This window comes from Tyto alba, unplaced genomic scaffold (genome assembly GCF_018691265.1).
Source record: "Tyto alba isolate M040663 unplaced genomic scaffold, T.alba_DEE_v4.0 Super-Scaffold_18, whole genome shotgun sequence".
Lineage (NCBI taxonomy): Eukaryota > Metazoa > Chordata > Aves > Strigiformes > Tytonidae > Tyto > Tyto alba.
In genome coordinates, this window is record NW_024881280.1 from 9,760,812 (window position 1) to 9,783,997 (window position 23,186).

General features: G+C 42.2%; 1 protein-coding gene across 4 annotated transcripts in view; it reads left to right on the forward strand.

Annotated features, from left to right (window-relative positions):
* ZFYVE1 (zinc finger FYVE-type containing 1) overlaps positions 1-23,186 on the forward strand; it is a 28,010-nt gene that overhangs the window by 2,319 nt on the left and 2,505 nt on the right. For all 4 annotated transcript variants that reach the window (XM_032984671.2, XM_032984672.2, XM_042791269.1 and 1 more), the window contains exons 3-11: positions 13,728-14,232; positions 16,119-16,333; positions 18,453-18,559; positions 19,367-19,475; positions 20,051-20,148; positions 20,252-20,369; positions 20,723-20,893; positions 21,669-21,849; positions 22,358-22,471. In XM_032984671.2, coding sequence (XP_032840562.1) covers positions 13,728-14,232; positions 16,119-16,333; positions 18,453-18,559; positions 19,367-19,475; positions 20,051-20,148; positions 20,252-20,369; positions 20,723-20,893; positions 21,669-21,849; positions 22,358-22,471 — 1,618 coding nt within the window. The remainder of the gene's footprint in view (positions 1-13,727; positions 14,233-16,118; positions 16,334-18,452; positions 18,560-19,366; positions 19,476-20,050; positions 20,149-20,251; positions 20,370-20,722; positions 20,894-21,668; positions 21,850-22,357; positions 22,472-23,186) is intronic.

Genomic DNA, 23,186 nt, shown 5'->3' on the forward strand with positions numbered 1-23,186 from the left:
AAGTATAACTGGCAGCAACGGTAACTAAATGAGGACAGCCAGTTAAGTGGCACTAGGTGAGTATCTTGCCAAAAAGACACAGCGCCTTGGAGTGGCCTCACGAGTTCTTCAAAAGGTCAGGTTCATTAAAACCTTATGTGTGGCGAGAGCCTCCTTTAAGAGGTTTGATAAGCGAAGCTGGTGAAAGAATTGACTCTGTACAGAGACACACACAACTAAGATAAGAGCTCTCTGTGCAGGATGCTGATCGTTCCTGAGCAAAACTGAACTGAGAGTATTGCAGTAGATATCCTGCAAATGGGAGTGCTGGCAGCCAATCTCCTACCGTATGACTAGGAGCAGGCATGCTACCAAGCAGTGCTAGTGCAAGACTACAGCCCCCTGCTACCCTCCTTTAGGATCAGTAAATCCATCTGATTTTTTAGGAATAGGATAAAGTAGAAATACGGGTCCAAAGTGTGCCATCCAAGTCCTACAGAAATCATGATGAAGCTGTATTGCTCGTCACAAGTGTTATTCCATGGTAGCCTGTTGCTGAAAGAGGGGGGGAAATTAGCCATCAACTTGGGGTAGGCCTGCTGTTAATAATGATGGAAACGCTACCTGACTAGGAACAGCCTCTTGGGAGGCATTATTTTAGAGAGTCTAGCATTCAATATATGCAGTTAATGGACTCTTCTGTTGGCCCATACATTTGGTGAGCGTAAGCACCTTACAATGTAAAAATACTTTACAAATGTAAAACCAGCAGCGTGTGAAACAGAGCAGGTTAGTTACACAACTACAAATTCAGCTTCATCTTCTGGCTTCCAGTTTGCATCCTTAGTGTTAAACCTTGTTCGGTAGACACTGAAAGAAAATGTGTAGTCACCTGAAGACTCAGTATCTGGTGGCTCTAATTTAACATATTCATGATACCAGCAGTAAAAAGAACTGTAGTAATGTTCTGATTGTTGGTACATTAGTTAATTTGTATCCATCACAGTAGCAGTCAATGTGTCTGCCATGCATTGCAAGGAAATGTGACTTAAGTATTTCGTATCTATTCTATACCATAGAAGAGTGTGTATATATATGCACACTGTAATTATACCATAGTGTAGCACAGATGCAGGGTACCTGGGTCACATTTTTGTCACTTCAGGTGTACTGACTGACAAATTCTTGTGGCTTTTGGAGGGGAAAGAGAGGAAAGGATGACAGTCCTTACAAGGTACTGACATAGGAAACACACTATGAAGGACACCAGTGACTGTAAACTGAGTGATTGAGTTTCAGGTGTAGTAGCAGTCCTAAGTTTGTGTGCCTCCCCTAAGTGCACACACATTTCCTTGTAATGCATGGCAAATACAAATACGGCTTTAAGGTGCAGACTTTTCAATAACCTTCATCTAGCCGCAAGCTCTGCTCTGAAATGCCTTAGAACAGGACTGTTGTGGAAAGCTGCTCACAGGCTGTGGCTGTGTGTGGTTGTACCAGTTTAAGTTACCTTTATACTCGTGAATCCATAAACCTTACCAAGGCAGACTCTTCACTGCCTCTTGCAAGCAAATGCATTGCTGTTAAAATGTCATGGGCAATAAAGCCAACTTCCTTATTGGGACAACAATGGTCCTTTATCAGATCATAGCATTTGATTAGAACAGGGTTGAAAAAGCTCTCCAAAAACTATCTTGCTTTGCTGTCAAGATGTTGAATCAGAGCTCTTCCATCTGGAGTGATCTTCTCTTCCTCATAGCTGAATACTTGCGTGATATCTCGCAGCCCAGTGTCAAAGCAGTTTGAGAGTTTTCAAATAAAGTATTTTCTGGCAACTGGAACTTCAAGAGTGCTTGCTATTATAGTGATGTGTCTGCTAGTGAGCATGAGGACCTTTATTTAGAGAGGGCTGTCAGATGACTAGCTAGCTCTGAAGGTATACTCTGTAGCATCACTTGCTCTTGAGAATACTGAACAGTCAATTTAGCTATAAGAAAGTGATCCTCAGTATTTTCCTTTGTGCTTGTCTTTAGCAAGATTATTGCTGATTACCTGGGGAGAAATCCTTAGAATGCTTTTTATGTAAACCAACTTTTTGTCCCAAAATGGCAAAAGAGCAGCAACTTGAAATGTGGAGGTGCAGGGTTTGAGGGTGTGTGGCTTTTTAAGCTTGAGCAGACAGATGAAGAATTTATCAGAATTATGGAGTCTACCTATCTTTAACTGTCTGTTTTCTGACCTTTGGAACTTTAAGATTGTTGCATTAGTTAAAAAATAAGAGAGGATGCAGCTGATTTGCTATCAGTGGTAGATTCTGCCATGTCAATGTTGAATGCTAGTCCTACAAAATTAGGCAGAACTAGTTATGCTGCTGAGCAGACACGATGGATAGAGATACTCGCTGATGTATACATGTTTACAAACCTCTGACTTGAAAGTGGTTCAATGAGATGGGAACACAAGGCAAAGAGATTTAATTTTTTTAGTTTCCTTTGTAACTTGGAGTAGTTAAGCTCAGGTGGCTGTATTCCATTTCATTGTTCCTGTTGGCTTCTTGGAGGTGGTAACTCTGAAACTGAAGGACCGTTATAGCACGTAAGCAATGACTGAGCTTGTTGCAGATCCAGCAGCAATGCAGATTAATCCATAAGGAGCTGTGCCTGTGCAAATTAGTTTAGCTGAGAAGTGGAGATTCTCAGCTTGGTCTCAGCACTGCACTGACACAGCTATGATAATTCTGAGATCTGCATAATTGTCTTTGTGCCATGTTGCACAGATGTGCTGGCCTGCTCAAAGCTTGTTTGGAGCTTTTTGCACTTTGCAGACATAACCATAAGCTCAGAAAGTTGAGGACTTCTTGTGCTTGTTTAAAATCCACTTAGTTAGGAAAGGTCCCATTTTAAACCACTGCACTTGTCTGTAGAGAACTAATGGTAGCTTAAGTTCGTACCTGTGAAATGCAAACTTCTCTGTGATGGTCATTGTAACAGCACTGTATCCGAGCACCTCAAAAAGAGGTTGGTCATCTTGTGTTAAGAAAATACCATTAAAGGTTAAATCCAAGTTTGCACTGCAAGTCTGTGGAAGAAGCAGAGAGAGGGGTTGTTCCTCATGGAGTCCAACCCCAGTTGTCTTGCACAACACACAGTGTATGCTTAGTGATTCCTGTGAGTTAGTCCCCAGCCATCTTGACCTACACCACAAATTTTCCTTTCCTTCTTTCAGGACTTATTGCCCCTCATAAGACTTTATTGACGACTTCTATCCGAAAACAAATCTTGTTCATGTTTTACAAATCAGTATCACCTGCAGTTTAGACTCCATCCTAAGTCCTCTCTCTCAGGCTGTATTGTGTAGTTTCTCTTTCCACAGTATTAAACCTTTGGCCTTATCTATCGCATATCTAAAGTTGAGACTTCAATCAAATTGTTCTTGATAACTGCAGCATCTGTTTGTTAATTGGCTCTGACATAGTCTGTCTTCCTTGCTCATCTCTACTCCGAATGATACTGTGGGGAGTACTTCCTCAGTCAGTTGCTTCAACCTTGTCACTGCTCTTGCTGCATCTTCCACATCTCCTCTTTGTGGTGTTAGACTCAAACTGCGTGCCTTCTTTCTTTGTGTGTCAATTTTCCAACTGATTCTCCGGATCTGCTCTGTCGAGATGTCAGCTTTCCTTTCGTATCGCTAACTTGCTGAATTTTCAAACAACCATCATTATGCTGTCACTAGTGCTGCCCCTTGCACACAGGAGGCACTGCCCTTAAGAACTTACAGAATCAATTCATTGATCTTTTTTAAAACTCCCCTGTACTTGTGGCTCTATTAAGAAAAATACAGCAAAACACAACAATAAAAATATGACTCCAGTTAGGATAATTGTTTTGAGTCCTGATACTGTCTTACTGTTTCTCGAACTTTTCCACTTGTGTGTATCTCTTGTACTTATGTTTATGCAGTTTCTGGAACAGTATCCATTTTTGCTTTGTCTTTATACAATATACCTTTGCAATAGAGTTCCTTAGCATAAAGCAGAGAGTTATTTATCAATTCTACAGTGAACTCTATTAACTATTGCTACTGAGGCAGGGGAGAAAAAATGCTTAACAACGCATAACAACAATTTGATATTTTTATCTTGGGGAACAGATGTTGAGGGTTCTTGCCACAGGATCAGAACTTGGCTGTAGTGTCACTGGTGGCTTCTACGATAACATTTTGTCCAAAGCCCTAATTAAGGACTCGGCACATACACTTTATAGATGTAGAGAAAGTCTTTCACTGACCCCAGGGGATAGGGGACATGCTTGATTGTTATTAGTCTGCCTTGAAGAGTTCACTGATCTTTGGTCAGAAACTAGCTCTGTCACAAGAAATTACCTAATTTTTGCAAAGAAAAATAAAAGGTACTGACTTTCTATCCTGTCTTGCAAAGGAGACAAGAGGAAAAGAATGTTTTTCCTCTAGCTAGTCACAAAAATAATAATGCTCAGCTGTATAATTTTATGTGGGAGAAAGGAGCGTACATTTATTACTGGGTCTCCCCTGAGCTCCCTTTCTTCAGTTAGCAGGGTCTTTTTGTTTTGCCAATAGATATCTCCGTTTCCTAAATCCAGCCCCATTCCTTGAGTTCTTTTTATTCTTGCTAGCAGGGATAGACACCTAAAGGATTAAGCTCTTTCACTCAGTAAATACTGAGCAGGATCTATATAATGCTTTGCAGTCAGTTTAGATGACGCAGAATGACCTGCAGCCCTTATTTAAATGCATACCGTTTTATACAGTCATTAAATAACCAGCCTCTAACAGTCCACATGCCCTCCTTTGTCCACCCTTGTTAAAAAGTTAACATACAATGTGATAACTCTTTAGGGATGCTAGCTGCTTTGTTTTTCTCACTCCCACTGTAAACCTGATGAAAGTTCTGGGATTTTTGCTCATTACCTACTGATTTGAGCCTAGCCGGTCTAGGGATGAAAGAATGGAGAGTCACTGGAATGCTTTTTCTAGTCAAGTATTCTTTTTCAGTCAATGGAAGTTAACATATGTTTTCTCTCCCAAGAGATCAAAATCTCTTAAGTTTTATTGCTTGCCTCTGTAGTAGAAAAGCATTTGTCTATCAAATAGTACTAGTTCCTGTGACACTCTTGCTTGATCTGCTGTTGGGGGAATGTGTAGGTGTTTGTTTTTATTTTTGTTGTTGTTTTGTTGCTATTTTTTTTTTTTTTGAGCTTTAGGGTACCACAGTCAGATGTAAGTTTCTGGAATTTTGGTCCATATCCTGTAAAGGGAAGAGTCACAATTGGTATATTTGCCATGTATGTAAAGGAGGAAGAAGGAATGTAGAATCATCCAAGTTTTTTAGATCAGTGTGATCTCTCAGATCAGGATATGTAATTTCTGTCCCTTATCACTGTTGCTGTACTATTGAGGAATTTTCCTCCTTTTTGTACACCAGAGAGGTTTTCTTGCCAAAGTATTTTTGGGAGTTTGCTGTCCTACATTCTATGAAATTTTCTCTTACTACTTTTCTATTTTTCAGTATTCTTCCTGCCCCAGTCTGTTATCAGTTTTGCAGATCCCTCTCCTACACTAAAGTGCACCATGTTTCTGTCCTTGGAATAAAGTAGTAGAAAAACTACTTAGTGATTGCTACTTAGGAGTGTTCTTTCTTTGCCTGGGTATATACCAGAATTCTGAAGAGTGTTTTTAGAAGGTGTCAGAGAAGCCATCCATTCAACGAATGCACAGCTCCTTTAATGATCTCATGCTGACTCCTAGCTAATTAGAACATAGCCACTTACAAATATTGCTTTTCCCTGGAACTGCCCTTGCACCTTCTTCATGATGCAGTTCTCCTGGGCTGTAATTAAAGTCAAATCTCTTGCTTGCTTCCTGTCTCTTTTGTCCATACGCTGAAATGAGTGCAGGTGTGGAAGCAAAGGAGAGTGTGTCACAGGTGAGAGAAGCTGGTAGCAAGCCACCCTGGAGTTACCCACTGTTTCATTCAAGGTGTTTCTGAACTTAAATGAACTTCCTGAACTAAATAGGGTTGGTGGGTGAAAGGGGGCGTTTTCGTGCTGCTTCTGCTGTACCCCATCTTGCATTGTCCAGTGAATCCTTTTGTGCTCCTGGGTGCTGCCAGCAGGAGCAGGGTGTGTGTGCTTTGTGGTGCATACAAGAAAGAAGAGGGAACTGGCAGCCTCCTGCCCTCCAGCCCTTCTGTCCTTTCCCTCTCCTCCACTGTCTCATTTCTGCAGGGTAGTGGGGAGGCAGATGTTGGTGCAGTATACGTTTTCCTTTTTTACCTGCGTTGTTAGTGCCTTGTAGGATTGCATGAAGGCTTAAGTTTCACAGTCCTTTGGCCTGCCTGTCAAAACACCCTGAAATTGGGAAAATAACCAGAGTAACTATTTTCTAGAGAGAGTGGACTTGTAATATGAGTAAATTTTGTAAATGCCCCCCTTAACAAGGACAGTGGTATAAAGTAGTGTCCTCACAGGTAATCTAGTTACCGGTAGTACTGAGGGAAACTAATAGTTACAGCATGAACTTGCTCTCTGACTTGCTGTCTTCTGGGCATGTCTCTTCACCTGGGTGTGGTCTCTGCTGTTACAACCTGGGACATTGGGGTGGTAGTTGGTAGCTCTGTGGCCAAAGTAACATTCATGGTGAACTTGAAAGGTACTTAGGATTCAGGATAATGATTTCTGCTTCATTGTTTACTGTTCTCTTTTTAAGAGTTAGGTGAAACTCTTAAATTAGTGTTATTTCTGCAGCAGTTGCATTTACCTTGAAGTTTTTATTAGTTTTGAGTTCTTGCAAAGGTAGTTTTTCAGATAGCAAACAGGTTAGTGGGCTATCTAGTCTTCCTTCTGCTTTCAGCAGTTTCATATAACTCAGTGGTCATCTGCAAGGGTAACTTCTCAGATAAGAGCAATATTTCAGTCAATATTGCCTCTTGGGGTAGGGGGGAATCCAATCAAATGGGATTACCTCCTCCCATGCCCTTATGTTTTTTCCTACCACTGTCTTAAAACCTTTGAAATAGGGTCTCTCTCTTTGAGTAGGGCTGTTAAACCGGATTTAACTCTTATCTCTTCGTCTCTTTCAGGAAAGAGCCCTGTAATAGATCGACATGGGCAGCCTCTACCCTTCATGGCAGGGACCTGTAGGTCCTGCTGAGACTCATTCTGTTAAGCTCTGTGCAAACCCATGAAAATACAGTCCCTGAATTCCTTTGCCAGGGCTGTGGGAAGGAATAGGATAACTTTGATCTGAAAAAGATAGTCAGTTCAGGGACACTATTTTCAAGGGAGTATACAGAGGCTGATAAAACAATTCTCAACAGAACCCTTAGGTGGTACTGTGGTGAAGGCAAATAGGTACAAAAAACTCCAGCTTAGAAAATACCCCTAATACAAATGCTTTCTTCTGGTTGAGCCAGACCTGTACCCAGTATGGGGAATAAGATCAAGAGTAGCTGAAGCTGAGGAGGAGTGTTGGAATCTAACCTTAAATCCTCAGAGTGTGTCTGTCCCCTCCTTCATATTGCCCTTCCTGCATCCAGTGTCAGGTCACTCAGTTTGGGCTTGAGGCTCTGTAGGGCTCCGAACCTGAAAATGCTGATGTCCACTGTCAGCTTGGCTGAAGTCTAGGAGATTACCAAGGACAATAATGATAAATATATTTAAGTGCTTGCTGGGTCAAAGATGAATAACTTATTCCTGAATGCTAGGTTGTAACTGCTGGTATGACATACACAGTTTTATAAACTAATTCATTGACACAGCCCTTTTGGGAAAACGCTCCCAAGCTACCATAAAATGTTTACATAGTAAAGAAGTAACTTCTTGAGAAGTAGAATTAATGGAGTCTAATTTGAGCTGTCTGTCTCCCATTATCCAGTGCTTATACCACATTTTCTGTCTTTTGGGTAAGAAGCGGTATGCGTGCTATCATGCACCAGCTGGCACGCTTACTGGTTAGCAAGTGTGGGCATGACAGCTCAGCTTACTGCTGAATCTTGGTGGTTGTGTGGAGTGGACAAGAGAGAAGCTTTTTACTCAGGTTATTAGAATCTTTTCTACTCTGCTGTTAAATTTCCTAAAAGTTTGATGAAAATAATGTTTTAGAGGCACTGATTTCTCTGTCAATTATGTCTATGTAATTGGATTATGCATTTTAAGTTATATGTGGAAGACTCAATTAATGGTATAAATGAGATTTTCCATGGGAAGTAGTGCAGAAGAAAAGGTATAGGAGACAAACTAAGGTAGGAAACCAGAGCTGCTTGGATTTATGAGTCGGTCAGCCTTGATTCTTCTTGAGCACCTGCTTATCATCAAAATCTTCTCTTGTCTGGAGGCCTCTAAAAGCTGGGAGGGAGTAATGGCCTTCTGAGGTCCTTTCCAGCCTGAATTAGTCTATGATTTTAGCAGAAACAGGATTATATATATTAGCAGAATTAAACAGAATTATATATTTAGCAGAATTATGATAGTCTAGGGCCTCTCTCACTGCTCTACTGATGCCATGGGTTTCATAGCAGAGAGTTTCTCCTCCTCACAGGCAGCTATCCAATCCTTTTTCTCAATTGGTAGCAAGAAGCATTTGGGAATGTCAACAAAAGTTTCTCCTGGGACAAAAGCAGGGAGTTTCCAGCTGCTTTTTTTAATAGCCTGTTTCAGTTGAGTGGCTGGGGTGCACTTCTTTGCATTCACGCACTGTCTTTCTGGGAGTGACTGTGAGGAGCTCTGCAGAGATGTGAATTTTGTTGGCAGCACTGTGCTGTGGTGCAGGTTATTCTTCTCAGATTTGTTTTATAGGCTGTAGTTAAAGGAAGAAATCCGCTTCATAGGTTTCTGTCCTGATTGTTTTCAAAGTACACTGAAATTCTGATGTAATGACCTAATGGAAGGACCTAGGACTTCAGGCGTGCACTCATGAGACTTTTGTGTGAATCTACCTCTGGATAGGAGCTCAGATTTTTAGAGTTAAAGCACAACTGCCAAAATTTAGAAGCTGTGTCATAAAGAACTGGTCTGTGTTGAGGTGAGCAGCTCTGACAGATCTGTCCTGTTTCCAGGTTTAATGATTGATATGATACTCTGTCCTTAAGAGCAATTGCCTAAAATTGTCTCAGTTTTGTGTTTTAAAAGTTCAGGGCTGCTTAAAAGGTTGCAGATCTTGTTTTAGCTTGCTTTGCTGTTTCTCCCTCTGATTTCAGGCATTAGCTTTATCTTTTTTAAATTTTTCTTAACTGTGAACAGAATTACTTGCATTGCCAGTGTGAAGTAATGCTTTAAGGGAAATAGTATTTTTTTTCCCCCACTTGATTGTTTTGACCACTTGTGCTTGAAGACTGATTTGTTTCAGCTGTTTGCAATTTTATGCTGGTATATATTTGGATGTGCTGTTACAAATCTTGTAGATTATTTTTCCATTCATTGACAAGTGTGTTAAATTTATATCCTCTTTGTTGATTTAGTGGCTGTGTATCGGAAAATATTGTCACATGATAGTTGTCAAGACAAGTCTAATGACTCATAAATTTAATTATTTGTATGATGGTATCTCTCTTGATTGAAGAAAATGTGGTTTAGTTATTAAAAATACTCTGTTAAAACCAGGTCAAGCAAGGAGTAAGATTTCAAAACGCAACAACAGAAGTACCAATGTAAGTCAAAATGACAGTGTAAGACTAGCAAAAGAAAGCATTCTGGTGAATACTATGCCGAGCACTCTTGACTTTTGTTTTGAGCTATTGTGTTGTCGTGGTACAGCTCTGACTTTTTGTACTGCTTCCGTAAGCACTAGCAAGCCTTAAAGGGTTCATAAAGAGTTTTAAAAGGAGAAAAGTGTGGTAAAAATGTCTGATTCTCTTAATGTGTTTGTTTTGCCTGGGGGCAGATTTAAAGCTGTGTAATTACAGGTCATTGGAAACTCTGTTCTATTTTATGGATTTTGTTCCTAGGCTTTTAATGTGTTATTGTTTTAATAACACTGTTTCCAAGAAATTCATAAGCAGGAATGTCATTTTAGCAATTCTTGCTTCTTGTCTCCTCCTAAACAGTTACAATTTTATTATGGCTCAGATCTAGGAAACTTATGTGAAGTATAATAGATTTACAAGTATGGGTGGCAAGGAGGCTTCAGATCTAAATGTGTTCCATGGCAGCGTGGTGTGTGTTTTTGTGTTTTCCATAGAGAGGACTTGACAGCTAAAGTTCTCTGTTTTTCCTGCTGAAGACATTCACCTTCAGTTCAGCTCAAATAGAGTGGAGTTGTGGGGCTGGATGACAGTTGCTAACAGAAATGTAGTTAAAACTATAAAAGGTGGCTAAACAGGATTTTAACCTATGATGGAGTAAAAACTAGTATTTCTAGAAGAAATAGCTCTTCTTCTACGAGCTATAACAGAAGTGTAAATGAGTCTCAGATACTAGAAATGGCAAAATAGGGAAGGGGCTGGAGAGGTACGTCTCTTGTCTTAGGTTAGACATACAAAGTTTTCATTCTTAATTGACATTGCTGTGCAATTTAAGGAAGGTTTCATGTTTACGCTCTGCTGTTCGTGTCAGACATGGAACTCTTGGGTGACATGGGAGTGGACACAACTATGGAAACACGAGTCCTTTGCTCATCCAGCAGAAGGTTGTACCATGCCAGTTTCTTTAGAGATGAGAAGCAAAATGGAGAAGTGGGACTTGAGCCCAATGAGGATTAGTACTTCCACAGTTATTACACCCACTCTGACTTTAAATGTCTTAAAGGAACTTGCTCAAGGGAAGTAAATTTGACTACTGATATACTGATACTGATATATATCATTCCTGTGCTCAGCAGTGGTTAAAGAAGGCAAATGCACAAGAGTAAGGAACACCCAATGACATACAAGCATATTCAACAAAAGGAAGGGTTTTTTTTTGGCTGTATTGATTTTTTTGGTTTTGTTTCCTCCCTACTCCCACATGGAATTTATTGTAACAGGATGTTGCAGAATCTAACACTATGACTAGGTTCACAAATGGGTTAGACAACCTCCTAGAGGATAGGTCTACTGGTTCTCTACAAGACAGGAGCTACTGGTTGCAGCCACTGCTCAGGAAGTCCTTTGGCATCTGACTACTGAGAGCTGGTAAAGCATGCTAGGAAACATTTACTCTTTTCATGTCTAAGTTCCTTCTCGCCCATCACAGAGTCCTCAGAGATGTGGCATTGGATCAGCTGGACTTTGGTGCACTCTTGTGTTCTTGGGTGACTTGTCCGAATCACTCCTAAATTCTGTACCGTGAGGAAGTCTGAAAGAGCCTAGAGACTTAGAAGGGGGTAACAGCTCAGTACTTTGTCTGATTTGATATTCAGCGTAACTTTTTTCCTGGAGTGATCTGCATTATTGATCTGGAACCGATTTTTCTTCTGTCTGGCTCAGCAATCCATCTCTTCTTCCCACAATAAGTTGCCCTGGTATCACAAGTTGTTAAAGTACATTGAATGTGAAAGAAGGCTGGTGATGTGGACATTTGCATTAGCTCAGCTTGAGATAATTTCAGCTGCAGCAGAGTTTCTGTGAGTTGACTCCTGTTTCTTAGTAGTGAGAATGCATTGCAGACCTACCCTCATCCCTGTGGTCCTGATTGTCCTTTGTGTCTCCTGACATTACTGATACAGGCCCTTCCACAAACTCTCCCAAACTGATACCAGAATAATAACCAGTGCTGCCTAAAAGACCTTAGTTATTAGTTGTCCTGCCAATACTTAAGAAGCTGTTTTTTGAAGACTGATATTTCCTTGTGCTGTACAGGGAGTGCATAATCACTGACTGGCAAAAAGAGGGTCTGCCACTTTTATGGCAAGAAGTTTGGGAGAGTGAGAGTTAAAAACAAAACAACCTGGAGAGGAAATTATCATGTTCCTTTTTGCTTACATACACATAACATTATTATACTATCAAATCTGTGACTGTGTTTAGGAGCTATCCCCTGAACCAAGAACTTTCTTTCATCCACAGAGACATCTCCAGAGATACTAAGAGAAACTGCATTTGTCATCTAAATTACCTTCCTGATGACAAGCTAATAATCCCAGCTACCAAAAAAGCAGACCCGTTTTTGTGCACCTATAACTTGAGTGTATCTTGATGGTCTCCCACAGACACCAGAAAAGATTCTGTTGAGAACACTTTGATTTCTCTATATCCTGTTTTCTTCCACACTGTGAGGCTGCCTTGAGTGCTTTGAGTCCGTGAGAAGCTACTGCAGCCCCACAGTCCACAGTTTTTCTTTCTGCATGCTGTTCCCAACCACAGTCTGGCACACTGGCTATTTTTTATTTTTTGGCACACTGGTTGTTTTTTCTTTTCCTTCAAAGTCTAGATGATGCTGATAGACTTTTACCAGAGCAAATGGGGCTGGGTGAACCTTAAACTAATTTGCTGATCTAAGAATAAACTTGTTCAAAGAAACCATTTATTACCTCATGGCCTCTGCAGATCGTGTATCGTGAGACCTTTGGACTGTACTTGAGTGGGGGAAGTAGCCAAGGAGCTTCCAGAAGTTGAGAGGCGGGCAAGAGGGGTTGGAAGCCCTGCTCCTTTAAGCTGTCAGGGATTCTCTGAGGAGAGAATTGTGACAGAGGAGGTGAATTTAATCCTTCTCAAAAAGCACCTATGTCATATTCTTCCCTGTCACGTAACACATGGATAAAACCTGTTAGAAGAATAAAAAGCAAATGATAAACAACCATAGCCAGAAGCATGAAACCTTTGAAAGCCAAGGCCATATTCTGTAACAAAAACAAGGCAGGCTTTTGTACAGAGCCCTAACCTGTTTCATTGTTTGTTTATCTGTTCCCTGTTGCTCTAGTGTCTGAACAGAAAATGCCCTATTCTCTAACCTAAATAGCATGATGCTTGTCACTGAATCTACATCAAGCCAAAGAGAAGTTACGGGCTGAAGGCTGTCTCCTCTCCTTTGGTTGTGTGTGTGTGTGTGTTTTGTTTTGTTTGTTTTTTTTTTTAATAAAAGCACCATACAGTAAATTATGAAATGTATCACTGAGGTAGTTGTGACACTTCTGTAAAAACAAGTTTGACCTGCTTCGACCACTTGACTCCAGTGCACAATTTTGCTTCCTTATTCTCTGCCCCTCCTTCCAGCTGAAGGGTCTATCAGCTGGGGAGCAGTGGGAGCAGCACAGGCTGTGTCTGAGAGCCCCTAGCTGTGGATAGATGCAGCACAGCCGTGTGAAGGAGGTTTTTCTCCCTAAATGGGTGCTCAGCCTCTGTGGATGAGGCAAGTTAAGGTGACAAAAGCAGGCCCCTGTTTTGCACCTGAATCTGGATGTTTGCCAGGAGACCCATGCTGCTGAGGGTGTCTGCCCTGCTCCAAGTAGCTCCAAGCAGACTTGGAAGTAGGGTAGTGCTCCCTTCTCTGAAAGGATTGCCTCGGGGAATGGGGTGAGACACAAGAGGTTGCACTAGACAGGTAATCACAGTGAAGCCTCTCTTCCAAAACAGCTGTGTGATGGAACAACCTAAATCCCATTGATGTGTATGTGTTAAACTGCTTTCTGCTATTTTGCTTTGGACTTCTCAGTGCTTCAGAAACTTTTGATGAAATCTGAACAGAAAGTAATCGTTCTTGTTGACATTATGAATCCTGAAACCAGCTGTATGTTTCAGTGTTGTCTACTCCAATTGCATAGTTAAATATTTTTCTCCTTTTTTTTTTTTTTTTTTTTGGAAGGTAAGGAATGAAGAAGACTTTATTAAGAATCTGGACTGCAGTCCTGACCAGCATCTAAAGGTAGTGTCCATCTTTGGGAACACAGGGGATGGCAAGTCTCACACCCTTAACCACACTTTCTTCTATGGCCGGGAAGTCTTCAAGACGTCTCCAGCCCAAGAGTCTTGCACAGTTGGAGTCTGGGCAGCGTATGACCCTGTCCGCAAAGTGGTGGTAATTGATACAGAGGGCCTCCTGGGGGCCACTGTCAACCTGAGCCAGAGAACACGGCTGCTGCTGAAGGTCCTAGCCATCTCTGACCTGGTCATCTACCGTACTCGTGCTGACAGGCTCCACAATGATCTCTTCAAATTTCTTGGTGATGCCTCGGAGGCTTATTTAAAACATTTTACCAAGGAGCTAAAAGCTACCACAGCCCGCTGTGGCCTAGATGTTCCTCTGTCAACTTTGGGTCCAGGTGTCATCATCTTTCACGAGACTGTGTACACCAAGCTACTGGGCTCTGGTGAGTAGGCAGTAAGAAACTGAATTACAATGTGCTAAACGCTATCTATAAATTATCAGGTTGCATTGAATATTCAGTGTTCTTTACTACCATGTAAAAGATGTGGTTTGGGTTTTGCTCTCACTTGTTCCAGCCAGGGAGCCAGGCTGTGGAAATAGCAGAGCACTCCCTGATGGTGATCTGACTGCCCCAGATCCGCTAGAATAATCCTCTTAGCCAGCTGGACATCGGCACAGACTAGTCATGGTAGGAGTTCTGCCAGCCGTAGGAGGGGTCATCGTGCAAGATCATATGAGTATGGGTGATATGGCAGACGAAGGTGAAAACTGAGACACCCTGGGATTTTGGCAGGGATATGGAGTATCCTGTTGCAAAAAAGCTAAAATAAAACTCTATGTAGAAACTAGGATGGGCAAGAATAATGACACTGATGAACTTCTGTACTTCAGTACCCTCACTCTACCTTTTTAAATTCTGTGGGCCAACATCGTTCTGTGGTTGTGCTGGCACAGAGCTGATGGTTTGACATCACTTTTCTCTGTGCAAGTGCCTGATACGGCCAAAGCAGCAGACCTGGCATACTGTTATTCGCATCAGTGTTCTTCATCAGTACTTTTAACTTGGCTCGTGTCATACTGCATTATGCATATTTAAATTGTGTATTTTATTTGTATGTCTGAGTGAAAGGCACTGTTCTGTGGAAGTCACGGCATGTTTTAGTTTTGACTATGTAGGGATCTAAATTTCTTCTCCTGGTCCCATTTTTTCCGTGTTTCAAAAGACATGATGAAACCTTTCTTCTTTCTGTCTGTTTCTGATGCTTTGATGAGCCAGAGCCCTAATGAACTGGCCTGCAGTAGCTGCTGCCTGTGAACATCTGGAAGTCTTCTGCTGTGCAATACCACAGCAGCTCCCTGCTGGCCCACATTCTCATTTTGGCTTTTCTCACCAGTGAGATCTTGAGCTAGTAGAAAAACTTGGCATTCTTTCTGGTTATTATTAGAGTGACTTCTTAATTACTTTTAACTTATCTGCCAAGGAAGTTCCATTTCTTACGTACCAATTTGCTGAATAGCAATGCAGAGTTTCATGTAGTTGTTGAAATCTGCTGTTTCAGCACTTTGGATTTAGTGACCCATAATGATAGTTGCACCTGTGTGCGAAGCCAGTGTAGTAAAAAAATTACATTTTTACGATCATGGTAGGAATACGAAAGAAACCTCTTAGCACGTGGATTTGCAGCAAGCTGTAACCATCTGACTCGATGGATAATTGCAATAAGTGTGTTCATGTAGTTTTAGGGCAGGGAAGAAGGGGTCTGTCTTATTCTGAAATGCACAGCTGGTACTTGGAAGCAGGCAGAACAGTGTGGTTGGCTCTATGGAGTCTGACCTGATGCAAGGAGTTCTGAAGTGCTTCACCATATACAAAAGGTTGATAGAGGCTCGGTCTTCCTTGCTACAGGGTTGGCATGGAGAATAAGCAGCCGATGTGAGGTTCACGTCCTCTCCTTCCCAGGTGCTAGGATTAGCTGTACCGGGATATGGTCTGGTGAGAAGAGCCAACAAGTGTGCTGACATGGAGTTTCCTTGTATTATGTCATAAATTGCTTCTTATTCTCGGTATCTGTGTTTCCAAACCTAGATGTTTCTGGTTTTACCTGTGGAACTTGGTCTTAGAATCTGAAGCTGTGTATCAAAAAACAGGGACTGCTTTTGGAAACACTTGGTTTCTTTTCCTTCTTGTAAAACGTAATGGTAACTGCGTTCCAGATGTATTAGAAGGCTTAATTAGGAGAACTAGTACTGTGTTGCATATGAAAGCACTGTGCAATTATTATTTTAAACAATCATTGTTTATATACTTGCTGATACTCTTACATATAGATCATCCTTCTGAGGTTCCTGAGAAGCTCATTCAGGATCGATTTCGGAAGCTAAGCTGTTTTCCTGAGGCTTTCAGCTCAATCCACTACAAGGGAACAAGGACCTACAATCCTCCAACAGATTTCTCTGGACTTAGGCGAGCTGTGGAGCAGCAGCTGGAGAACAATACCACTCGGTCACCTAGGCAGCCTGGGGTTATCTACAAAGCACTAAAAGTAAGTGGCGAAGAGTTCGTCACAATCTTTATTTGCATCACTGTGCTAGTAACTGTCAGTTGCAGCTAATAAAGGTAGAGCAGGTAAACCAGTGACAGAGACTTGCAGATGTCTGGAGATAAAGCAAGTCTTCCATGAAGATGATGATTTTTGCATAACAGTCAGGTAGGCTGGGTAGGTTTTTTTTACTTTAAAACAAACACACACCTTTGCAAAGTCCCCAAAAGGTTAAGATGTTGAAGAGCAAAACAGAGCAAAAATCAAAAAACTGAGCTGGGAAGAAACTGACTGGGGAAGAAAAAAAATAACTGGTGTTGTGACAGGCACTTAGGGACAGTGATTTACAAAGAGGAGGCCCAGGAGGAGTTATTGGTGAAATTCCTAAAGATGGCCTCAGCACAAGGGAAGGGAATGCAGGAGACTTGGAAGGAGTTAATGGTTGGCAAAACCTAGCACTGAGTGTAGTGTAACCCCAGGGCTAGGAGGCAAAAAGGAGGAAGGAGTTGTGCTGGTAGCTAGGAAGCAAGATGAGATCAAGCCAAATGACGTACCATTTGAGGGGTGCCGCATCAGATCAGAAGGCTGATGAAAAAGACTTGAAGAGAGCAGCTGGTGATTTTTTTAGAAGGTTCACCTTGCTAGGATGTCAGAGGGATTTTTGGGTCTTCAAATTTGCAGTCTGTCCTACAGGTTTCTGCACATTGCTACCACTACCTGATTAGCATCATATTTTCACTGGCCCGAAGAGAACAACTGTCATCAGGGAGGGGTGGGCAGAAAGGGCATATTTGCAGAAGAAGGTAGTGTTAGCAGTTTTTTCTGATGTTAGTCACAGCTGTTGGAACAGATAGTTCCGGATGTTCTGTATTTGGGGTAGCTGAAATAGAGAGGGAACTATCAGGGTGGCATGTACACAGTTCCTTGCATTAGGGAGCAGACAGGCAGCAAGGGGACAAGAGCTGGAGTGGTTAATTCCAGTTTCCTTTCTAGGACTTTACTGTAATAATCAAGTACTCCAGTTTCAGATGTAGCTGCTAGTATACTTAAATTCATGTCCAGTAAAGTGGTTGCTGTACTCAGATCATTACTGACTACAAATTAACTTCTTTTGCTTCACTTCCTGAGGACACGAGGCTTGCTAGAGATCTGTGTTCACGTCCTCTAACTCTTGAGTCCATTGGTCAGTATCAGCCACACTTGAAAGATCTTAAAGCTCATTTCCTTGAAATTCTGTGAAAACAGATGTCTGTGTAGAGATCTTATCTGAGAGAAGCTGTGGTGAGAGATACACGCATGTCTGTGTGTGTGTGTGCGGTCAACCCTTGCTGGACAGCAGAGATGCTCCTCTCCAACACTCCCTGGGAGGGGAGAGGGAGGAAGAGGAAGGCAGGCAGCTGCTATAGTGACCTCAGCTGTAGGGAGAGTTTCAGTTAGACCTTATGCCTTCAGAGATATATCCATCAAGAAAAACCCTAACTATCTGCTTTGTTCCAGTGCTTACTTTTTTTTTTTTTTTTTTTTTTAACACCCAAAAGAACTGAAAAAGTTAAGTGTGCCAAGGCTAAGGATTGGCAGTCTGAGAACAGATGCTCCCAGGAAAGGGAAGGAATCCCTTTGTCTCAGTCTTGTAGTTCACCAGAGGAAAGCAATTGTTCAAGGAGCTGGAGGAAATCTCAGGTCAGCACCTTGAGCCAAGGGGCACAGAATGTGTCCTCATGTAGTGTGAGAAATGACTGAGTTTCCTTCTGGAGGCTTCCAGAATGCACAAGCTCTTTTAGCAAGCACTCTGCTATTTCGGGCACGGGTTGTTTGCACAGAGGTGGATGTGATCTTCTATCACCTATTTCTACTATAAAATTCAAAGCAGGTGCAGGAGGAGAGGAAAAGAGTAATTATCTTACAAGCATTCAGGTCACTTCCATACAAGTGCAAGATTGTCTTGCTTGGTTTCTAATCCTTGTCGTGATTTCCAGGTTAGTAAGACATTATTTGTTAGCTGTGTACTCTCTCTTTGCCTCTCCTTCCAGCAGAGAAACCCATGCTTTCGCTTGCAAAAGCTTTCATAAAATGTCCGCATTGCTCTCAGTCCCTTACTAGTTCATTCTTTCCTGTTTGACAGGCTCTAAGTGACCGGTTCAGTGGGGAGATCCCCGATGACCAGATGGCTCACAGCTCTTTCTTTCCAGACGAGTATTTCACGTGCTCCTCTGTGTGCCTCAGCTGTGGGTAAGTAGATGAGACATGCACCCTCATCCTACTAGAAGATAGTCCTGACCTGATCTGCAGACATAGAATGTGAAGTTGCTGTGACATCTTGACACCTGATATCACCCATCACCAGCTAGTACTTAAAGGCAGAATTAGCTTGAGATTCAACTCCTATGTGAATTGGGCAGCTGTTATTGCTGCATCCCAGCTGGATGCATGTTCTTTGCCTACTCTATTTCTATGTATGGCTACAAACCTGTTCGGTCTATATTTTTTCCCCAATGCACACAAGGCAGGAAGAAAGGAATGTTTAAAGAAATCCCCTGAAATTTCCTATGATGATTTTTTTGGCAGTCAGTGTTCTGAGTCTGTGAGGTAGTACAGCAGTGTGATGTTATGGCTGATAATGCTTCTGGAAACATTTTCTCTCAAATGTAATATACTGCTGTGTTTGTGCTCTTTTATGCTCATTAGAGAATTTCTAGCAGCTCCTTGCAAAGGCTGCAGCGTTAACTCTGTCTGGATTGATTTCCAAACTTGGTTAGTCCTTCCTAAAATTCTCTGTGAAATTTAAATTGGCTACAGCGATCATTTCCTGTGCTGAGCTGTTGTGTAGTGCTGCTTTGTACTGGGAAACAGTTGCTATAGCTCCTTCCAAAGAGCCTGCCTTTTAATGATAAATGATGTCGTTGCTGTACATACAGTTGTGAAAATGGTTTGGGGTTACAATGTCTATACAGATGAAAGAAGTAACATAAATGAGCTCTTGGTGCAGTCTGCCTGTATCTGACAGTATCAGCTCATGGTTTGCTTTTGTATAATCAGGTGTGGCTGTAAGAAGAGCATGAACCATGCAAAGGAAGGAGTCCCTCATGAATCCAAAAGTCGATGCAGATATTCTCACCAGTATGATAACAGAGTCTACACTTGCAAGGTGAGTAGTGACACAAGGACAAGGTCTGAAGAATGGAGAAGGAAAGGATGGCCCAATGAATGAGGAGTATCGTAGGCATGTGCCTGTTTTCTTGCATTTTTTCAAATGGGAGAGGTGCTCATGGCCTTGATAAGAAAAATTGATCCTCATTGAACTTGTACTGTTGCTTGGAGAGGTCATTACCTCTGCATGCTGTGTCATTTGCTGGCTGAATTGTGAACCCAGCTGCTCTCAGCCTGGGTGATGTTGACCTTCCACATATTTGACGTCATTACTCTTCTTATTTGCTTATGCCCATTGCTTGGTATTAGCCAATTTTTGTGAAGGTTGTGTGCAGGAGACAGGAAAATGTTCACCTACCATCATGGTTTTTGTTGTTGTAGAAATGTTTCCCCGATGTCATTATTGATAGTGGGTTTGGCTTGGTTTTGTTTTTAAATCCGTTCTGATGAGTGCTCTCCTTTGCTGTGGAGACCACTGTATGCCAATTACATGCTTTATGTGGCTAAACAGCTGCAAGACCCAGAGTCTGGGATTCCCAAGAATGCAATTTATATTGAGCTTTTGTGTTGTAGGCCTGTTACGAACGAGGGATGGAGGTCAGCGTGGTGCCAAAAACCTCTGCTTCCACTGACTCCCCTTGGCTGGGCCTTGCCAAGTATGCCTGGTCAGGGTGAGTACTGCAGCTAAGATCTCTGCTGTCTGTTGCTTCTAGGCTGCCTGCTGCACTGGAATTCCAGCATCTCGCTGAGGTAACCTGTCTTCCTCTTCTGCAGATATGTGATTGAATGCCCCAACTGTGGGGTGGTGTACCGCAGCCGACAGTACTGGTTTGGCAACCAAGATCCTGTGAACACTGTAGTGAGGACAGAAATTGAGCATGTCTGGCCAGGGGTAAGTCTGGTTCCTGGATAGTCTTCGTGTAAGTGTGCAGCCAGGCACATATTGGTTCTTAATGGATTGGCTTTTGTTACAGCTGCTCCCGGTCTCTGCTGTTTAAAAGAACCTTTGCCAGGGCCTTCAGTCATCTTTTGGCTATCTTGAAATGGCTAAGTTGCCAGTTAATTAACACTTCACGTAAATGACACACCGTTAAAACCTACCCGTGTTTCAAAGCAGGGCTGGTGAATTTTTTTCTCCTGTTTGTCCTCCAGTTTAACAGGAGCAGTGGGTCACAGAGCCACCTGCACCTAAAAAAATGAGGTGTCCCTGTTTTTATGCTCAAATGAATATCTGTTTTATTCCAGACTGACGGATTTCTGAAAGACAACAACAATGCAGCCCAGCGTTTGTTGGATGGGATGAATTTCATGGCACAATCAGTATCTGAACTTAGCCTAGGACCCACAAAAGCTGTGACCTCCTGGTTGACAGACCAGATTGCCCCAGCGTACTGGAGACCCAACTCTCAGATTCTGGTAAATAGCAGCTGCTGTAGAGAAAAGCTTTGCATAGCTAAAACCCCTTTTCCTCACTCTTTAAGTAACATAGTATTTTGCAGATTCCAGATGCTTCTTGTTTTATTGCAGCAAGCCCTTCTCCTACAGTTTTGAGAACTGAAGTGCTTTCAGCTCTTCCCACTTTTGACTTAGCCAGAGAAAGTATGAACAGAGACTCTGCCCTGCCCTGCTAAAGAGACTGTTTCTCCCTGCTTTTTGTGAGCTCCTCTCCCAGCAGTATCACAGAAAACCCTGGCTTGCATGAACTTGCTCTTCAAAGCAAAGAATCAACATCTTAAATCTGGCTACTGCAGTTAATAGTACTATGTTTATAGGTGCAGAATTTAGACCCTGGTTCATACCACATGCAAAAAGCTGGCCCAAACAATTCAACTAGGGAAGGATTTCCAGTGTCTTGCAGGAAACAGATACTTCTTCAATGAAAATTGCCTTCTGAAGTCTTACCCCGGCCAAAGATCAAATACTCACCATTCAACCCTGCATGATGTGGCAGTAATTATTTGTGATTGTGAATGAAGGGATCACAGCAATCTATTGGCTTAACCACTGTATATCCACCTGTCTGAATCACTTCTCCAGGGTAAAGTGATGGGGCTGATAGCACCCAAGTCTTGGGTGTAACTATATTTTTCACAATTTCAGTCTAAGTTTTGCCGTCCAGGGATTCTGCTCTCTATTTCTCTATTAAGGAAGATGAAACTAACAGTTTTTCTTTCTATGTTGTTCTGATTAGAGTTGTAATAAGTGCAACACGCCTTTTAAAGACAATGACACTAAACATCACTGCCGGGCCTGTGGAGAGGGCTTCTGTGATGGCTGCTCTTCTAAGACCCGTCCAGTGCCTGAGCGAGGCTGGGGACCAGCACCAGTGCGCGTGTGTGACAACTGCTATGAAAACAGGGGCATCCAGTTAGGTAATTTTGAGTTGATTGTGACAGAATTATCCCTGGGCAATAGTTAGTCTGAAGTCTTTGTTTCTGGCTTCTGGATTACAACCATTCCCAGTGGGTGTAGACAGTATGGTTCAAACTGGGCTTTGGCACAGAGTTTTTAGTCAGGAAGGTCAAGAGCTCGATGTCTTTTGGCAGGAAGGTGACCTCTGCAACGACCCACCAGATACCTGACTCGTTGATGAAATTATTTTCTAATTGGATCTTTGCTTTGTTTTTCCAGCATCATTTTGCTGATGGTGTGGAGCTAGCATGAGAGCAGGGATGCTGCTGTTTCAGCTGACTATTATTGTTGAAATCAAAATGAAATCTCTGCAATCTAAGATTGGGGATGTGGGAGATAAAGGCTGAGGAGAGGCTCCAAGCTGCCTTTTTGGATTTGCTGCTGGTTTTTGCTACTGTAAATTAACTGAAACTTGGCAGAAATTGTGCTGGACTTAGATGTTGAGCCCTTTACTCTTGTGTCATGCAGATGTGGCTGAGCTGCCTTCAGATGAGGAAGGGGGGACACTTATTGCCAGGAAGGTGGGGGAAGCTGTGCAGAACACTCTTGGAGCAGTGGTGACAGCCATGGACATTCCCTTAGGTGAGCTCTGTTCTCTTCTGATTAATTTTTTTGTGTAGATGCATTTTTGTTTCCACAGAGCAAAACTTCTGATTAAACTTCAAGAGTTTGCGTGGCAGGCTGGCACCTCCACTATCACACCACTGTTGGTTGAGAGTTCTACAGCCCCTGCACCTCTCCTGCTTGATGTTTCCTCTTGGTTTTCAGCACACTGTTTTTCCAGTTCATACTTTGCCTTTTCTCCCTGTTGTGCAAATCTGTGTGCATCAAGCTGTGAGTAATTTATGCTGCTCTGATGCATCACTGCAGTGACCTGCCAGCTGGAGTTCCCTAAAGACTGGCCAGTTAGGAAGCATTTTATCAGGTTTGGTTTTCTTCCAGAGGTGCTGAGTGCCTTTTAAGTGTGTTCATGGATACTTCTGGCACTTGGTACTTCTGCAAGGGATGGCTCAGAATCTGAAGCTGTCCAGGTTGGTAATGGTGGGAAAGTAGTAATCAGTAATGCAGTCTCTAATGGTGATCTTAGTACAGTGAACATTTGCTGCTCTTTCATGTGCTGGGTAGCCGTTCAGGTATGTCAGCAAACACTTCACATTTGAATCTTCTGTTGTTGGACCTGACTTCCCCCTCACTGTGCAGATCATTGTTCCACTGCTTTGCTTACAGCATGTCCTGTCATCACCATTGTGGGTGTTTGTTTTGTCCAACCCAATGAAAGGCAGAATAAATCCCTTTC